The 17,663-nt window shown below is 44.3% G+C and overlaps 1 protein-coding gene across 1 annotated transcript; it reads left to right on the top strand.

The window, feature by feature from the left end:
• Positions 1 to 7,260: 7,260 nt before the first annotated feature.
• Positions 7,261 to 11,299, top strand: LOC144139278 (uncharacterized). The gene is made up of 3 exons (XM_077671680.1): positions 7,261 to 7,605; positions 10,021 to 10,087; positions 11,205 to 11,299. Exons 1-3 carry the CDS (start codon positions 7,261 to 7,263, stop codon positions 11,297 to 11,299), a joined length of 507 nt encoding a protein of 168 aa, XP_077527806.1.
• The last annotated feature ends 6,364 nt before the right edge of the window (positions 11,300 to 17,663 follow it).

Below are 17,663 nucleotides of genomic sequence, written 5' to 3'. Positions count from 1 at the left end.
TTACGAGTTCAAATAATTCTAACAGCGGAGCTATTTCGCCCCAGCCTTGTCCGTCAGTCGCACCAAGAACCTAGAAGTGTGAAGGAAAGTGACGAGGAGTCAAGGAGCCCACGAGCAGGTGTTGGGAGTCCGCGCCTCAAGAAAGAAAAGTAAAACGAGTGGTTCGAAAAGTCCCGGGAATCGAACTTGAGACTTTTACGGCGTAAAACCGGCACCACCACAGCTGGGGCGCCCCAAAAGACCGAGGGGTACGGGGTCAGCAGCGCCGCAGAACATTAACATGAGCAGCCAATTGGAAAGAAAAAATAACCCCCCCTTCCCGCGAGGGGAACCCTGTGGAGATGCGACGCATCTTGGGGGTTCACTTGGTGTTTCCGTTGGGTTGATTCTCTAATTGCGTGAAACGTGTGAGGAACGCGTATGATGTGTTCTTTATTACTTTGTCCGGTGCTGGAACGACCGCGGCTATGACACAACACAGTCCAACAAAATCCACTTTAATCCAATCTAATCCAAATCCAATCCAATCCAAGCCAAGCCAAGCCAAGCCAAGCCAAGCCAACCCAATCGAATCCAATCCAATGCCCCTCGCGAGAGAGTGTTCGTTATCGGAGAGGAAAGGGGATGAGCGACGGAGAGCGCAGCTCGCGCGGTGAGGAGAATGGGGGAGGGGTGTGGACGGACAACAACAACGCCGCATGGAGGGACAAGGTGAGTGAATGAGATGCAGTCGCAACTAAAAATGTTGTGTTCGCTTGCAGTGCGTAACACCTAAAAGAAAAAGGCCAAGTAGAAGTTTTCAGAAGTATTAAAGCCAAATAGGGTAATTGCGAAGCGGAAAAAGTGAACAAAGCTAACAACAAATTAGGCGACTGTAGGAGGGCAAAAAACCAATCCATCTTGCCTTGCCAGACCGCCGCATTACGGAGCGGGAAAGCAAATGCACGCGTGTGTTGAGGGCCGAAAATAAATAATGAAAGAACGAACACGCGATAATCTAACCCCCCCAAATTAAGCATAACAGAAAACAAGGACTGCCGCATATTTATTATTATTTATTTATTTAAAAATACTGCCAATCTCGTGTGAAACAATAGCAGGTGGGCGAAAAAGTACTTTGAAGTGTAAAAAAAAGCATCACAGAATGTGATAGTACTACTAGCAAAGTAATACAGCACGCATTAATGGGGTATAATAACAGAACGGTTTAAGTAATCATTATGTGCATATTACAGCCTGACATGGCATATTACTGGAAATATTACACTTTGACATCACTGAAAAACGAAGTTACAGAGATTCATGACTGAAAAGGTTTACATTTGTTTGATCCTGTAAGCAACGCATACAAGTATAAAAGGAATCGTACTGTACAAGACTGATAATTCAGAATAACACATAAAAACAGACGACGACCACAGCCTATTATTGGAGTAGCGACAGAAGGTTAGAGCTAAATAAAAATTAAATTTCCACAGTTTGTTTTTCCACAAGTTTTAAAAATGTTGTCATTGAAGTGGCACTCGTGATTGACGGGCTTATTTTGTTCCATGCTCTTATCGCTAGAGGGAAAAAGGAGTTCTTGAGACAGTCAGTGCGGCAAGGGAATTTAGCTAGTGTAAAAGAGTGCTTATTACGCGTAGGTCGTGTCTGCATGACCATGATAAGGGTTGTGGTGGTAATGTTAATCTGATTATGAAGTAATTGGAACATAGACATCAAACGCGCTAATTTCACCCTATTTCGCATGGTCAACAATCCAGCTTTTTTTAATAACTGGGAAAGTGACTCAGTTATTTTGTGTTCGTTAAATATCAACCTAAACGCTTTCCTTTGTATTGCTTCAACTTTGCTAATATGCACACTTTCAGAGGGAGACCAGACGAACTTTGCGTATTCTAGGATTGTTCTCACGAATGTGTTGTGCGCAAGCAGCTTTGTCTCAGGTGACGCAAGACGCATGTGGCACCTGAGAAAATTTAGATGTTTCAGAGCGGATGACGTAATGTTGTTGATATGGGATCGTCACCTAAGATGATGTGTTATGGTGAGCCTTAAGTATGTTATGGTAAGCCTTAAGTATTTGTATAAAACAAAACTAGTCGGCGCTTTTTTTATGAAAAAAAAGAGGCGGCGTCTCTTTTTGTATGAAACAAAAACAGACGAACCAGGAGAAGAAACACTTTCCGTGGCCGGAATCTAACCTGGGTCCTTCGTGTTATGAAACCGCCTTCTATGCAATGAACTTTGTTGCATGATCTCTGTCGTGATGCTCTCTTCACCGGTTCAGGTGCGTTTGCTCCTGAACTCGGGAGCACAGAGGCCGAGATCGGGCAACACACGCCTAGTTCGCGAAGCCGGTGTCCCTCAAGGCTACGAGGAGACGGCACCGTCCGTCCGTCTAGTCACTTTCCGAGATATCACTCAATATTACCGGTCCGAACGACCGCACTTCCCTCCTTCACGTCCTAAACTCTCAAAAGAAGAAGAATCCCCACTTCGCAGACTTAAGAGCAACCCTTCCCTCAACCAGGCCGCCTCAATCGTATGTTCTCTACGCAATCTCCTGCTGAATGCAAGTTATGTTTAAAACCCCGCACTATTCCTGATATCATTTCAGACAGAATGCAAGCACAACCTCAACCTCCCCCCTCTTTCTTATCCCTTCCCAATCCTGAGCTGCGGGAGAACCAAGTGATCAGCAGAAAAATAATTACAACTTTCCCAATGTAGATACTCGCTTCTCCTGAGGTTTACGATTTCCGGACGAAAGAGACGGAGAGAAAGAAGACGAAAGAGAGGAAAATGCCGAAAAACATGAACATGAGCATGTTTCGATACCAGCGACCAAGGAGTAAACACAGCCACTTTAATCGAAAAGGTTTATAAAACAAAGTGCAACAAAGAGAAAAACCCTTTCATCTCTTATAAAAACTCTCCACACACTCTCCCTTATTTTTGTTGATTCCGAATGTCAGAAAAAAATGCATCACAAAAGTGACATCGGTTATTAAAGATTCTCCTTCAGCGGCCCCTGGGCTTGCTGTCGGGGCTGGAAAAATCCAGACGTTATAGTCGTGGAAATCCTCCCTGATATCGGGCGATTCGTGACAGGTTCTGGCTGAAATCTTGGCCAGAAGGCTGAGAGAGAGATAAGGCTCTTTATTGGAAAAGCAGAGAGGTTTGCCGGCATTTACAGACGCCTACAAGCCTCTCTGCTGTGGCTTGGCGATGGGGGAAGAAAAGGTCCAAGGAAGAGCTGTGCAGGAAAGAAAAAGAAAAAAAAACTGTCGTGTACTTGGCGCGGTAGCGGACTTACATGCAGATTTTTGTTCTGAACAAAATTTACAATTTACAACATAATTTACAATTTTGAAAGTAGGCCAATTTCATCTAAATAAGAGAATAAACTCCGTAGTAGCAGTTTGGAATTGGCCTACGCTTCATAAAAGAATGAAAAAATTCAGAGAATTGTCGTCTACTCAAGCATTTGTATGCCTCTCGTCTTCGTGGTGAGCTTTTATAGGCTATGAGTAGCCTAACATGCTCGATTATCTTATTTTTGTATAGTTTTTTTGTTTAATTTTGGAAATGTAGACATTTATATTAATCTAACGTATCGTGTGTTAAGTTAGCCAATTATCCATTTTTGAGAAAATGTGTGGCGTCAAGCACTCCGCAATTTTTTACATTTTTTTATTCGTATTACGCTTTGGTTTTTTGGGTCTCTTTGTCGTTTGGTTTTGTGAAGGCGCTGTATAGGATATATCTTTGATTTCGTTAGTTAGCTTCTAAACTTTTGGATTAGCAGCCACCAGCGCCGGCACTGGGAGTTTCCTGTTAAAAAGTACGCCTTTCTACATTGGGAAGAGTTTTATTTATAGGAAAACCACATATCATACACGCACTCGTTATTGTTTATGTAATATAGTTATTTTATACTTGAAGGGAAGACCACAAAAATGCGCGCATTATTTTTAATTCCCAAGGATACAAAACACTCCAACTATCGAGAGTTGCTGAGGGCGTAAAGTATTAGCTTCACCAAACATATCTGGTGCAATACGAACCTGAAATTTCGTAAGGAAAACCTTCCAGAAATCATGTTGTACGCCCCCTCCCTCTCTCCATAAAAAACGTCTCCGCTGAGTCCTCTCGTGCTCTCACACTATGCTTAAGCGATGTCACCGTAAGATATAAAAACCTATCCATTGCAGCAATGTTAGCAAGTGTGCATTTGGAATGAACAACTGAAACCTCAGTAAAAGTAACAAAATATTTTTGCTGGCAGTAGAATTGAGATTATGGTGATGATCAATTCTTTTATTATGAAGTAGAGGAGCGAAGGTCGCTGGAGGGGAAAGAGGGAAATAGGGAGAGATGTAGACGCCCAATAAATCACGCTCGCTAAACCACTGGCAACGCCAAACTGGGCTAAGGTCACCAGGTGTTGAGGATGTTCAAGGGTGTCCCATTCAATGCTTCTATATCTCAATTAAGAAAAACACTATGGTTGAGTCTATGAAGATCAAAAGCGGAGCACTGCAGAACCAGATGCTCCTTGTTTCCTTGATACGCAGTGTGACAAAAAAATACATATACAGGGGGCAGCGATGCCAATGCCTTTCTTCCGGGCAGCAAGTGTCTGCCATTTATGGATGGTATGAGGTGTAGTGGCCGTGTTGGCAAGCACTTTGTTGATACATATTTCTTGAGAACGGATGATGGGTAAAACCCTAAAGATTTGGGGAGGGGTGATGCTTTTTAATCTTTCGCGGTGAAGAAACCATTTCGCGCCATTTCGAAGTGGCCGCCTGGCGGTGAGTGCTCGTAGGGGTGGTCGCGGAGGACGGGAGATCCGAGCAGGATAGGCTGGAAATGAACAGGTAGAACTCCAGATTGTGAAGGGGCAAGACCATGTGCAAACTCGTTACAACCCCCAAGATCGCCGACGTGGTATGGCATCCAGGTGACTCTAGCGTCAACGTCGCTCTTCTGCTTGTGCTGGAGTATCTTGCGGGTGCGTTGAGCAGCGGCGCCCTCTGTTTTTGGTCCTCAATGCTACGTAGTGCTTCAAATGAGTGTGTATATATGACGGAAGGCCCAGTGTTGTCCCTTAGAGCTGTCCAGATAGCCAAAAGTTCTGCTGGGGCTGGCGTTGCGTGGTCTAGTGCGCAGACGCAGAATTGGACACCCCTTTACGCTGGCAGAACTTAATGCCGCCCTTAAGCATGGCAGGAGCGACTCAGCACTGGGACCTTACGGTATCACTCGGAAAATGTTGCGAAACATAACCGATGACACTCAGACAGCTACCCTGAAAATCATAAAACAGCAATGGACCATGGGAACAGCCCCGAACCACACGTGCCTTTCAATTATTAATCCAATACCTAAACCTGGATAGGACCAGAAAAAATTCACCAATGTCCGACCCATATCACTGACATGAACCATATGCAAACTCGTGGAAAGAAATACACACTAGGGTAACCCACTACATCGAATACTGCAATCCAGGCTTACACCTATCTCAGGCCGGGTTCAGACCCAATATGGGAACCCATTTGAACCTCTGGTTGCTTTGGAAAGTCCTGAACCAAAACTCAAGAAAGGGACCATCAGACTACATCCTGGCAGTCGACGTAAAGAAAGCGTTCGACAATGTCAACCAGGAACATATTCTGTCTATTATGCCCAGGATTTACCTCAGTCAGCGAGCTCTCGATTGGACTGCCAGATTTTTGGAGGCCCAAACCAATCCGACTTCGGAGATCCAGTGCTGAGCAGCTTGTGACATAGTATCTCGATTTAGATAATAAAAGTAAGCTATCAGCAAACCTCTGCATTACACAACGTCTTTCGAGAAGAAGCAATTTCACTTCCGTTAGCGTAAGCCAAACGAGGACTAATTTCCAAAGGGCAAGTCTAACCAAACCGAAGTGTGAAAATAAAGGTATGAAAACACTTTATACTTCTGAACACGTAAGAAATGTACCGTAATGATAATAAGTATACTGAAATTCTCTGAAGGAGAAGAAGTCACTACTATCTTTAAAAACTTCAACCGTTTTTGGAGGTCTTGACACATCCAGAAAGGTTTCAAAGGGAAGCCATAGGTTTACATGTTTCATGAAATCGTTGTTATGTACAGAAAATAGGGGGTGCAAAAAATAGCACTGCGAGCAGTGAAGTGCGAAAAAGCGGGAAAGGGAAACCCTAGCGCCTGGAAACGGGCCGGCACTGCTGCACGTGCAGTACCAGCCGCCTTGAGAAAAGAACGTAAGGACGGGGAACAGGAGCTCCCTGGAGATGGCTAGCGAGCGGAACAAGCTTCGTTTGGTGCTGGCCACAGGGCCGGTCAACTGGAGACGGGTGCGGCCACGAAGTTCAAAGGGAGTCACATGCCCACGGAGTGGGCATGTGACAGCAGCAGTGAAGATGGCGTTGCTTAAAGGAGCCATGAAGAGAAAATACAACTTCGTTTAATTTGAAAGAACTAGGATTTAGTATCTCACTCAGCTCCATTACAGCCACAAAAGATGTTTTTTAACGAGAAAAAAGCAAGAAGTACTTAAAAACTTTCAAATTTTGCGCCACAGTGACGTGTTATGAGCAAGAATGACGTCATACGGGCCAACAATAAAACGTAATTTTCAGTGCGTTCAATGCACATTAGCATTCAAGTGATGCGGTCAAATGGAACTAGAGGCCCCATTACAGGCGTCCAGTCATGTGTCGTCACGGCAGGTCAGCTAGGCGGCCGCCAATCGCACAATCAAGGTTCCGTGACGTCATAGAAAAGTTGCGAGAAATTGGCTAGGGGGTCGCGACTGCTTCACACGTTTTCTTTCATATCTCTGTTATTTGTTCGAAGATTGCGATGATATTGGTATCATTGTTATCGGGACTAAGCGGTCTTTCTAATAAACCCAACTTGTATTTTGTCTTCATGGCTCCTTTAAGCCCTTCCTGTTTTTCATACAGATACTGGCTGTCTCGTCTCCGTGGCCGATAACCGTTCTACGGCTGACCCCGGAATCAACGCCGCAGCCTGGCTACTTCGTGCGTTCTTGGACAACCCCGGTGACCAGCTGCTATCTTCAACACGTGGACTATGCGCGGCCATGCGTGGACGCGGCTCCACTGCGCATCTACACCGAAGGAACCACCGCATCACAGCCACCAGGGGATTCGGACAGCATAAACAGCCAGCGTGAACACGCTGCCATCAGTGGGCATGTGACAGCAGCAGTGAAGATGGCGTTGCTTAAGCCCTTCCTGTTTTTCATACAGATACTGGCTGTCTCGTCTCCGTGGCCGATAACCGTTCTACGGCTGACCCCGGAATCAACGCCGCAGCCTAGCTACTTCGTGCGTTCTTGGACAACCCCGGTGACCAGCTGCTACCTTCAACGCGTGGACTATGCGCGGCCATGCGTGGACGCGGCTCCACTGCGCATCTACACCGGAGGAACCACTGCATCACAGCCACCAGGTGATTCGGACAGCATAAACTGCCAGCGTGAACACGCTGCCATCAGTGGGCATGTGACAGCAGCAGTGAAGATGGCGTTGCTTAAGCCCTTCCTGTTTTTCATACAGGTTAGTTGCTCACCTTCCTTGCATTGTAAAAAAACAAGCAACCGTTGTCTGCTGCTTGTCCCATGCCCCCATGTACTTTTGATGGTTTGCACTGACTGTGTTCATGCTATGCAATTGCTTATTTTGTCTGGTGATATCGAGCTAAACCCTGGGCCTCCTAAACCGGCAACCGAGATTACCAATAGCGAAGTGCTGGAAGCTATAAAATCCCTCGCAGGTACAACGGAATCACGCCACGCCGAAGTAATGTCGTCGGTAAATGAAGTAAGAGCCAGCCAGAAATTGCTCGAAGATAGAGTAACTGATGTGACCGAGAGATTAGCAACGGTTGAGAACAAGATGTCCACCCTGGAACGCCTTACTGACGACGCTGACACTCGCGGCACAGTAGCTGAAATTGTCAACTGCGAAAATTCGGCTGTGCTGTCTCGGCTCGATGATTTAGAAGACAGGGCTCGGCGGGACAATTGGATTTTTTACGGCATTGACGATAGTCATTCAGATACATGGGCGTCAGCTGAAGAGAAAGTACGGGAGCTTTTGACCACCACCTTTTCTGAACAAGTGCCCGCTGAAGGCATTTCTCGGGCACACAGATTAGGCTCCTTTGTCGAGAAGAAGTGCCGACCTATAATTGTCAAGTTTGCGTCTGCCAAAACGAAAGACCGAATTTTATCTCAAAGGGCTCAACTTAAGGGCACCTGTATCACAATCCAGGAAGACTTTGTATAGCGACTCGCTACTCGCGCAAAAGGCTTCATGATTTCGGCAAGGCTACAGGGAAACAGTACAGCTTGCGTTATAACAAGCTGTACGTCGGCAAACAGTGTTATACTTATTGCAGTGTAACTGATAGCGTCTACGAAATTGGGACGTACAGTGCCCCTCTTTCCACTGATGATACAGTAGGCATTAGTCCAGCCAACTCTCCGTTACCGCACCCAACCGCTACCTAGCAATCCTCAGCCGTGCAGGCGAAACCCAAACGCGACGATTCTTTTCTATTCACCAATATTAGAAGTTTGATGAATAAACGTGATGAGTCATCGTCCGCGATTGACGCGTGCTCAGCCGATGTTGTTGTACTCACCGAAACTTGGCTGCATGAAGGTGTGGGCAATAAGGAACTGCTGAATTGCAAAACAGATTACACCATATTCAGGCACGACAGAATTGGGCGGAAAGGAGGTGGCATTCTTATTGCGGTATCCGATTACATTGCTTCTTATGACGTCCGCATTGTATCGCATCTAGAATTTCTTTGTGTTTGTATCCAGATAAATCACGCAGATTTCTTGTTCTGTGCCTGCTACCGTCCGCCGAACAGTTCACCGACTTTTTGTTTTGAATTCCATGATTGCCTAAACCAAGTGGTTGTTAAATTTCCTAAAGCCCCCTTGTTTGTTTTAGGTGATTTTAACTTCCCGGCAATTTCGTGGAACGAGCCTTTTCCTGTAACAACCAGTGCTTCTAAAGAATGCCGAAGTTTTATTGACGTTTGCTCTATATTTAACTTAAGTCAACTTGTTAAAGGTCCTACTCGCATTACCCAGTCGTCTTCCAGCACCCTTGATCTTTTACTGACCACTGTTCCCGAATCTGTTTCATCTTTAACGCTTTTGCCTGCTTTGAGTGACAACTTGGTTGCCCATTTCACTATGCCGTCACCCTCTTCGCGCCCCGCCAAACAGTTTAGACAAATTAGAGACTACGTTAAAGCTGATTTCCAAGCCATAAATAGGGAACTGGAAGCTTTTATAGATTATTTCCTTCCTGAATTTTGGGAGCGTCCGCTCAATGTTAATTGGTGTTTATTTCAAAACAAGGTTCAATGGCTGACTGATAAGTACATACCGCTCAGACGAATATCCTGTCCTAAACGCCAACCGTGGTACAACGTCTCACTAAAACGGCTCCTTAACAAAAAAAAAAAAGCGTATTTTTCGCCGCTCTAGGCTATCAAGTTCTGCTGACAGGTGGTCGGCTTATGCGCGCGTCGCATCAGAATATAAAAAAGCCCTTTCTCGTGCAAAAACCGAGTTTTATCAGCGAACGCTCCCATCCCTCTTATCAACTGATCCCCGCAAGTTCTGGAGCGCTGTTAATATGAGCAGATCTAAAGATCTAAAATTAAAAACACCTGATGGGACACTTGTTCCACGAGAGCAGTGCTGCGTGTTGCTCAACAATATATTTTCTTTATCTTTTACTAAAACAATTCCTACTTCGTTTCCTGTTAAAGAAAGCTTATATCTTGAGCCAATGGAACCAATTTTTATTGACTGTGCTGGAATTTTTAAGCTGATACAGGGGGCGAAAATGTCTTCATCTTCTGGAATAGATGGGATTAATTATAAGTTTTTGAAAAGTACCAATGTGAACTCATCATTGATCCTTTTTTATATATTTTCACAGTCTTTACAGTGTTCCTTACTACCCGACGACTGGAAGGGTGGAAAGGTGATTCCAGTACACAAGACTGGTGAAGTGTTCTCCCCTTTTAACTATCGACCCATTTCTCTTACATCGATCCCATGCAAACTACTCGAACACATCATCTACACTAACTTGATGAGTTTTCTAGAATCTAATTCATTTTTTACAGTTTGCCAACACGGTTTTCGCAAAAATCATTCTTGTGAAACTCAACTGATCACCTTTACTAATGATCTATGTTCTTTGTTGGATCTTAAGTCAGTAGTCGATTGCATTTTCATGGATTTCGCGAAGGCATTTGACTGCGTCTCCCATTCACTACTACTTTATAAACTTAGCAAACTGAGCATTGACGCTAACATTTTAAGGTGGATTGAATGTTTTTTTGCAAAATCGCTTTCAATATGTAACTATCAATGATAACGAATCTCCTCACTGTCCCGTTACATCTGGTGTCCCTCAGGGATCAGTATTGGGGCCTCTTCTCTTCCTAATTTATATTAATGATCTCCCTGATGCCATAACCTCAACAATACGTTTTTTCGCTGACGATTGTGTTATATATAGAAATATATCTGAACCTTCTGACCCCTCAAAACTTCAAACCGACCTTAACACAATTTCTGCCTGGTGCAACACCTGGCTAATGAAACTAAACGTCGACAAGTGCAAATATATGAGGTTAACACGAACAATCAAGCACGCCCCTGCAAACACATATTTCCTTAACGGCTCCCCTCTTTCATCGGTTACCACCTACAAATACCTTGGCGTTCAGATTTCAGATAACCTTTCGTGGCAGCCGCACATTGAATATATTAGCAATAATGCGAACCGCATACTCGGCTTCCTCCGACGAAATTTCTCTCGAGCTCCAACTTCATTAAAACTGCTGCTTTACAAAACTCTTGTACGGCCAAAGATTGAATACGCCTCTTCTGTATGGGATCCACATTCTGCCAATCTTGTCTCCACACTTGAAGCTATCCAAAATCGGGCCACTCGTTTCATTCATTCTGATTATTCCCGGTCATCCAGTGTCACTAACATGAAACAAATAGTACAACTGCCTGATCTTGCAACCCCGCGTATGATATCCCGCCTATGTGTTTTCCATAAAATATTTTACACCAATCAGACCTTAAAGCAATCCCTTTTTTCAGTTCCCCCATACGTGTCATCACGCATTGATCATCCGTTAAAAGTTCGTGTGCCATACTCCCGAACAAACATCTACCTAACTCGTTTGTTCCAATGACCAGCTTGCAGTGGAATCACCTTCCAGCCTCCATCGTCTCCATCAGTGACACTGCGCACTTCAAATCCGCAGTCAGCAATCACTTTCTGTAACCACCCTGCTGTTTTCTTTTCACTTGTTATTCAATATTGTACCCCTCCCCTCTGTGACGCCTCACGGCATTGAGAGTAAATAAATGAAATGAAATTGAAGTTCTACTGAGTTGAAACACACGTCCAACCATGCATTCGCCTTCCCTTTCTAAGAAACGTCTAATCAGCCACGGTAATGTTCTTCCGGGACTGTTTGTTGGTGAAATGGTGGCGTGTTTCCAATTCCGGCACAACAATTCCGGCACAAGTATTCAGCACAAGAATGAAGTACGATATAATCGCTGTGTAATGCGAGTGTAGGACCGGTTTTGGATAGCAGAGGTATTAAACATTTATAGAGCGAAGCCAGCGAAGTTTATCCGGTTGTCTACAACCTAAACAACACGCATTTCATGAAGATTTGAATCACATTAAACGCTATACGTCTGTATATTACTACGCTTACAGTGTGAGGTGTTACTGCTATGGTTCATGCGGCTAGACATAAGCTGTTACGCCTGATATAACGCTTAACTCTCACGGTGTAGCTAGCATGGAGCCACAAAAGAAGGTAGTCACTCTTGGGCGATTTAAACCTGAATATTTTGGTAAATCTGTCTGTCTGTCTGTCTGTCTGTCTGTCTGTCTGTCTGTCTGTCTGTCTGTCTGTCTGTCTGTCTGTCTGTCTTGTCCCTCCGTTCAGGCGCATGGTGAAAACCTACAGGAATTCTTCAACAAGTAGTTTAATAGGCAAAATGTTTCGAAATTACTAAATCTTTTACCATGAGGCATATTTCACATTATGTAGCAAAAAAAAAAAAAACATTATCCATCAATTGGGCAAAATATTATACATAACTGCTACTTGCAGTCTACTTTCAATTTAAAACGAAAGTGTGCTCGATTTTTGCGAGCGAAAGAAGTACGCATTGAAAACAGGTTGCTGGCTTAAAACATGAAAAAGGGCTCTCCTGTGCCTACAACTCCTGGCGGCACTACACGTCCAACAGCACGATAGGGATCAATAGATGGCGCGCGAGCCGTGGAACACGGAAAACGTAAATTAACTTCAGCAAACCTCCACCATGTTTATCGTGGGAGGAGGGAGACGCGGTTTCACGAGCGTGAGAGGTGTGTGGAGGAGAGACTGGAGGTATTTATCTGCCAAGGGCGCCAAAAGAGTATCGTCTTTCGACGACATATGCACCAAAGAGAGCAGATACGCGGCCAATTTTTTCATTGGCAATGCCTTAAATGCCATTACAATTCACCTATCTAAGAGTTCTTTCCGCGAATTTCTTTATCACCAGATTTCACGAAACATTTACTTGATCAATTACTCACGCGCGTATTACTTTTGTTTTTTTTTACACAAAATTTTGCCATGGTTTTTGCCGATCGATACCGTTTGTTACTTTTCCCGCTGTCATCCTAGGTATGACCTGCCCTTTTTAAATATCCCTTCGTGTTAATTTTTAAGCACCTTTTGTTAGTTTCGTGCACATATCGTGCTAATTTTTTTTGTCCTGTGAACTTATCCTTTGAACTGTGAACTTTTGTCCTGTGAACACTGGTTTAACAAAACAGTGAACTTATGTGAACACAGCTGTGGCATCTGCGCCGTAATCACAGAGCGATGTTGTTGTGTTCTGGCCAAGGGTTCAGGTCGTTTAAAATGAAGTGGTCAGGCTCTTTGATGGTTTAGGCCTACTATTACGGAATTTTTCCCGTAGTCACCCAAAATGGCCCATCGGCACCTATTTGTGGAACAAACATTTACACATTATCGAAATATCAGTAGAAGTTCTTAACGATCCTTTAAGAAAACACGCATGCAGAAATTCGAAATTTGTGTGCCGTCTGGTTTAAGAAGCACGCCATGATTTTGATGAAAACGTTTTCCTGAATACGGTTAATTATTCGCGCAGAGTATCGAACATTGTTACGAGAGCCCGCAAAAAATAAAAAGTTTTCGCGAAACAAAACTTACGTGCTAACGGTGATCTCCTCCGCTTTGCTTTCTGCTTTCCGCAAACCTAGAGCGAGACGGGAACAGTTATCATTCCTCACACAAACCGCGTTTCCGGTTTGCGAAGACCATTACCTATTTTGGGATACCTAAACGCGAAAATGTTGTCTGTCACTCCATCCAGCCCGCAGGCACAAGTGAAATGATACTTGAAGTATGTTTAGGCAGTGCCTTCCACTATTGCTTAAACAGCATGGATCGTTCATACACATACAATTTACGCCCAAAAAAACCTCAGGAAAAATGTAAGTGCATAACCGACTGTACCTGTTTTTGAATGGAAATACGCGTTGAGTTGTTTTTTTGCTAGCAAATAAAAAACAACGCTTGTGAAATGGCGCGCAACTGCGATATAAAAATACACACAAAAAGAACCGAGCTCGACCGGGTGCTGTTTCAGCAGGAAAAGAAAGAAATGGTAACGACAAAGACGTGCGCTGTACAAACAGATGGATCGCGTGTAGTATAAAGGTGGGGAGTAAATTGCATTACACAAACCTAGAGTGATTTCATCATAAGGTAAACCAAAGGGAAAGGCAGTAGCGCGGGGTGGGGGAGTGGAATGTGGAGAATGACGTGCGTGGCAGGGGCTCCTGATGTCTGTGAATGAGGTGACTGGCGATGACACTTGCTGCGACGCAAGCAGATAAGAGTTGGGCACCAAGGGCAGCAGCCAGATAAAAAGTGCATAAATTATGTTAATTTAAACACCAATTACGCATTTCCAGATTTAGGTCTGAGGGCTGCATAACTATGTCCTGAGTCGAAAACATGGGTAAACCTCTTCGATTAAAAAGAGATTGCGCAACCCAGTTGCTAACCACGCCGGTGGTAAAGGTGCAATGAATGCAAAGAAAACGTTTGCAAAGCAACAACGGAGGAAGGGAAAAAAAATTCTGGCCATCTAAACTAACGTGAAACCTGGGCAGGGGTGAGGCATGCCGTATTCTTGGCGACTTGGCGTTTTTGCCAAATGAAGAAAAACCGTTAAGGGACAGAGGTATGCAGCTTTGCTGGAAAGGTCTGGTGTCTTTGCAGCATGAAGCGTTCTAGCGCGAGGCGGAAACGAGTGTCCCCGTGTTTTTTTAGTCCGCGTAACGAAGCGTTTCAGCTCGAGACGTAAACGAGTGTGCCGGTGTTGAGTTTTTTTAGTATGCGTTACAGTCTAGCGCGCGGCGTAATCGAGTGTACTATTGTTTTAGAACCGCGATTACCTGAGACGACGGTTACAATGACGGCATGAGACTCCAACAGCCTGGGCGCCTAAGGGGATTCGCCCCTAAAAGATTAAAAGCTAACAATTGAGCTTACAAACAGCACAAAATAAAACACGTTTACCAGCGTTGGTGTATTTTAGTGGCGGGAATCGGAATACACCAGTTGCAGTAGTAAAATAAATTAAGAAAAGGTCATAGGGCCTTATATTTTGATACAAGACGCCTTATATTGCCCCTGGAAAAGTGTTTTCCCAGCAAAACATTCACGTTTTGAGGTCAAACTTACTTTACGAGGGTCGGTGTAAGCTTGGCCTTTGAAAGCAGGATTTTCCACATTATCTGTTGTACAGTGACCCGCGACCATTTACAGAGAGAGTTCGACTACAGAAAACTGCTCCACTTCTTGTGGTATCGAAAGTATAGAAAATATTTATACGACAATTAGCCGCGTAGACGATTCTACCACTACGCCGAGTTTTTATTTAGTTGTCTTATTTCCCAGTGAAGTTGAGAAGTTACGGGATTATGTCTCCTGTGACAACATGGTCATCTACAGAGAGTATGGTTTCAGAAAACGGTTATAACTGTTGTTTTACCGCAGCTACCTGGAAACAAATTATATGACAATTAGCCGCTAACACGACTGTAAAAATACGCACAAGAAAGGAGCTGAACCAAAACAAAATATTCGTAAAGACTACCCACAGCTCCGTCGTTGCAGCACATTTCTCACTGTATGGAAGCGTAGTTCAGGCATCCGGAAAAACCCGACAGCCTGTCGGGCCCATTCACCACACGCGTATATGTATGCAAGACGCTGTGTCTAAAGCAGATATCATTAGCGCTACGAATTCGAAACCGCATGGCAGACAATTAATTGCATCAATTTCAAGTGAATTTATATAAGTTCACAGAGGTGGAAGTACCGCCAGAAAAAGCTTCGTCAGGGTTATGACGTACCACTCATTATGGTCGGGGCCTGATGATCGATGTATCATGGGCACCGCTGCACGACGAAAGGCGGCATAGGCTAGCTTCGAGATTTCAAAATTTTTAGTCACATAACTTCGATTTTTTTGATGACCCACTTCTGATGCCAGCAGTAGTTCCTTCAAGATTGCCATCCAGGTTTGCAATTTTATCGATGGCGGCACATGATTAAGGCAAACACTGCATCCTTATCACTGATACTTACGATAAATATCTATTTGGGTAACACACTTGAAAAATTTGTTTTAGTTAGTTCTAGTACGCATGACGGTTCTGTAAAGCGAAAAAAAAAACATCAGGCGTTCGGTACTGTAAAGGTGCACGCTTTTTAGCACAAGACATTACGGTTACACTTAATTAGAGGAAAGCTATGAGTTAATTCTAGTTCAATGAGCATTGAAAGCATTTATTCCCACGAAAGACAGACATATATACAAGTACACTTTCTAGTTTTCACTCTAGGACTCTGGAAGCTCTCGTTAATAATAACTAATATACTCAAAATGATTATATACGTACTCACGAATATCAAACGGGGTATAACTCATGTTTGGCGTTGCAAATGGTGGGTATTACCACTGAACTCCGCAAGACCCCTGTACACGTGATAAGACTTGAAAGCTTGAGGTACGAATTGTGTTTTAAGCCATCCGTGACTTTCATGTAACCGCGCCCTAAAAACTCCAACGCCAGGACGTGCTTTTCTATCGCCTGCCGCCATAGAAACGGTATCGCACTTCAAAAACGCGTGGCTTTTTTCGCCGAAAATGAAAATTGCAGGGAACCCTACCAATACAAGCTCTGCCTCAAATGTTCCAATAAAACCACTGCAGTTTCACAAATCGTACTCCGCACTCTGCAATGTTTCCGGAGTTCAGAAACTCTCGGACAAAGCATCCGCGCGAACGGCAATGTCGTCTACAATATAGGCACGGAAAGCGTGCGCAGTCGCTGAAAATCATAAGAAATCTCTTTTTAGAAAATTGATGCTAATTGACGGGAAAGTTCCGCCAGCTTATTTTCAGCCCCGTGCTCTGTATTTCTGTGCGAAACGGGGCAGAGGATTCAGCAGTGCCACACGGGCAGAAACAATCTTCTAACGCCTTGTTTTAGAGCAAAAGCTCTAATAATCTAGGTTCAGAAAACAGCTCATTCCTAGTATTCTCAATGTGACCTTCAAGCTCAGCCAAGGTCAAGTCAGTGCCTCATTCGACTCCGCAATGAAAGCGTCTAATCAGTCGTTTGTTTAAATGGGACTGGAGTAAAGGGGGGGCCACGGCGGAAGTATAAGGTGGCGTACGCCACCTTATACGTGCCATCTTAAAGTGATACAAGTAGGCGCTGGATGCATCCCAGGTCCCTGCGCAGTCGCGTTTACCGGGCCGACTGTGCTGAGCATTGTGTGTGTTTTCTCGTGCGATGCAATTGGTGCACGTTCACTGCGCGCTCTTAACGCTAAAACTGAGCTCTCGCTTCATTAACTATGGTTCACCACTTGCAAGAGCCTTCAACGTGTTTTTATAGCAGCGTTGCTGGCCATAGTCCAGGACGCCGCTGCTTATGATTGGTTGGCTGATGTGTGTAACGATGCCTTCGAGCGCGAAAAAAAGTTGCGCGCTGCGGAGAAGCAGTAGACCGACTTCTGCAGTTCCGAATCCAATAAAGAGTGCTTATGGTTAAACTGTCTCTAGTGGGTCAATTATTTGATCAGTTGCACTGAAATTGCAACTGCCTGTCTTGGGTCCATAATGTATTATGTTGCACCGAAATTGCAACTGCCTGTCTTTCGTGGGTCTCTAATTTATTATGTTGCACTGACATTGCAAAGGTTAACTTCGGAGATTTCAGGGGAGTGGTTTAGTCTTACTTCGCCGCCGTTTAGCGACCGTAGGACAGAGAAAATCTGCTTGCTCCGCGGTTCAACACACTTTCTTCCTTCGGCCACCTGTTCACATGTGACGCTTCATATTTTGATGCAAGCTGGCGTATATTCCCCGTGAAAATGTGTCTCCCCAGAAATCGATTCGTGCATAGTGGCGAAGCCGAGTTTAGGGAGG

This window comes from Haemaphysalis longicornis, unplaced genomic scaffold (assembly GCF_048455015.1).
Source record: "Haemaphysalis longicornis isolate Haplotype H1 unplaced genomic scaffold, Haemaphysalis longicornis Haplotype H1 scaffold_5, whole genome shotgun sequence".
In the NCBI taxonomy this organism is placed as follows: Eukaryota; Metazoa; Arthropoda; class Arachnida; order Ixodida; family Ixodidae; genus Haemaphysalis; species Haemaphysalis longicornis.
The sequence above is the reverse complement of the archived record's forward strand: the minus strand, read 5'-3'. Positions and strand labels throughout refer to the sequence as shown.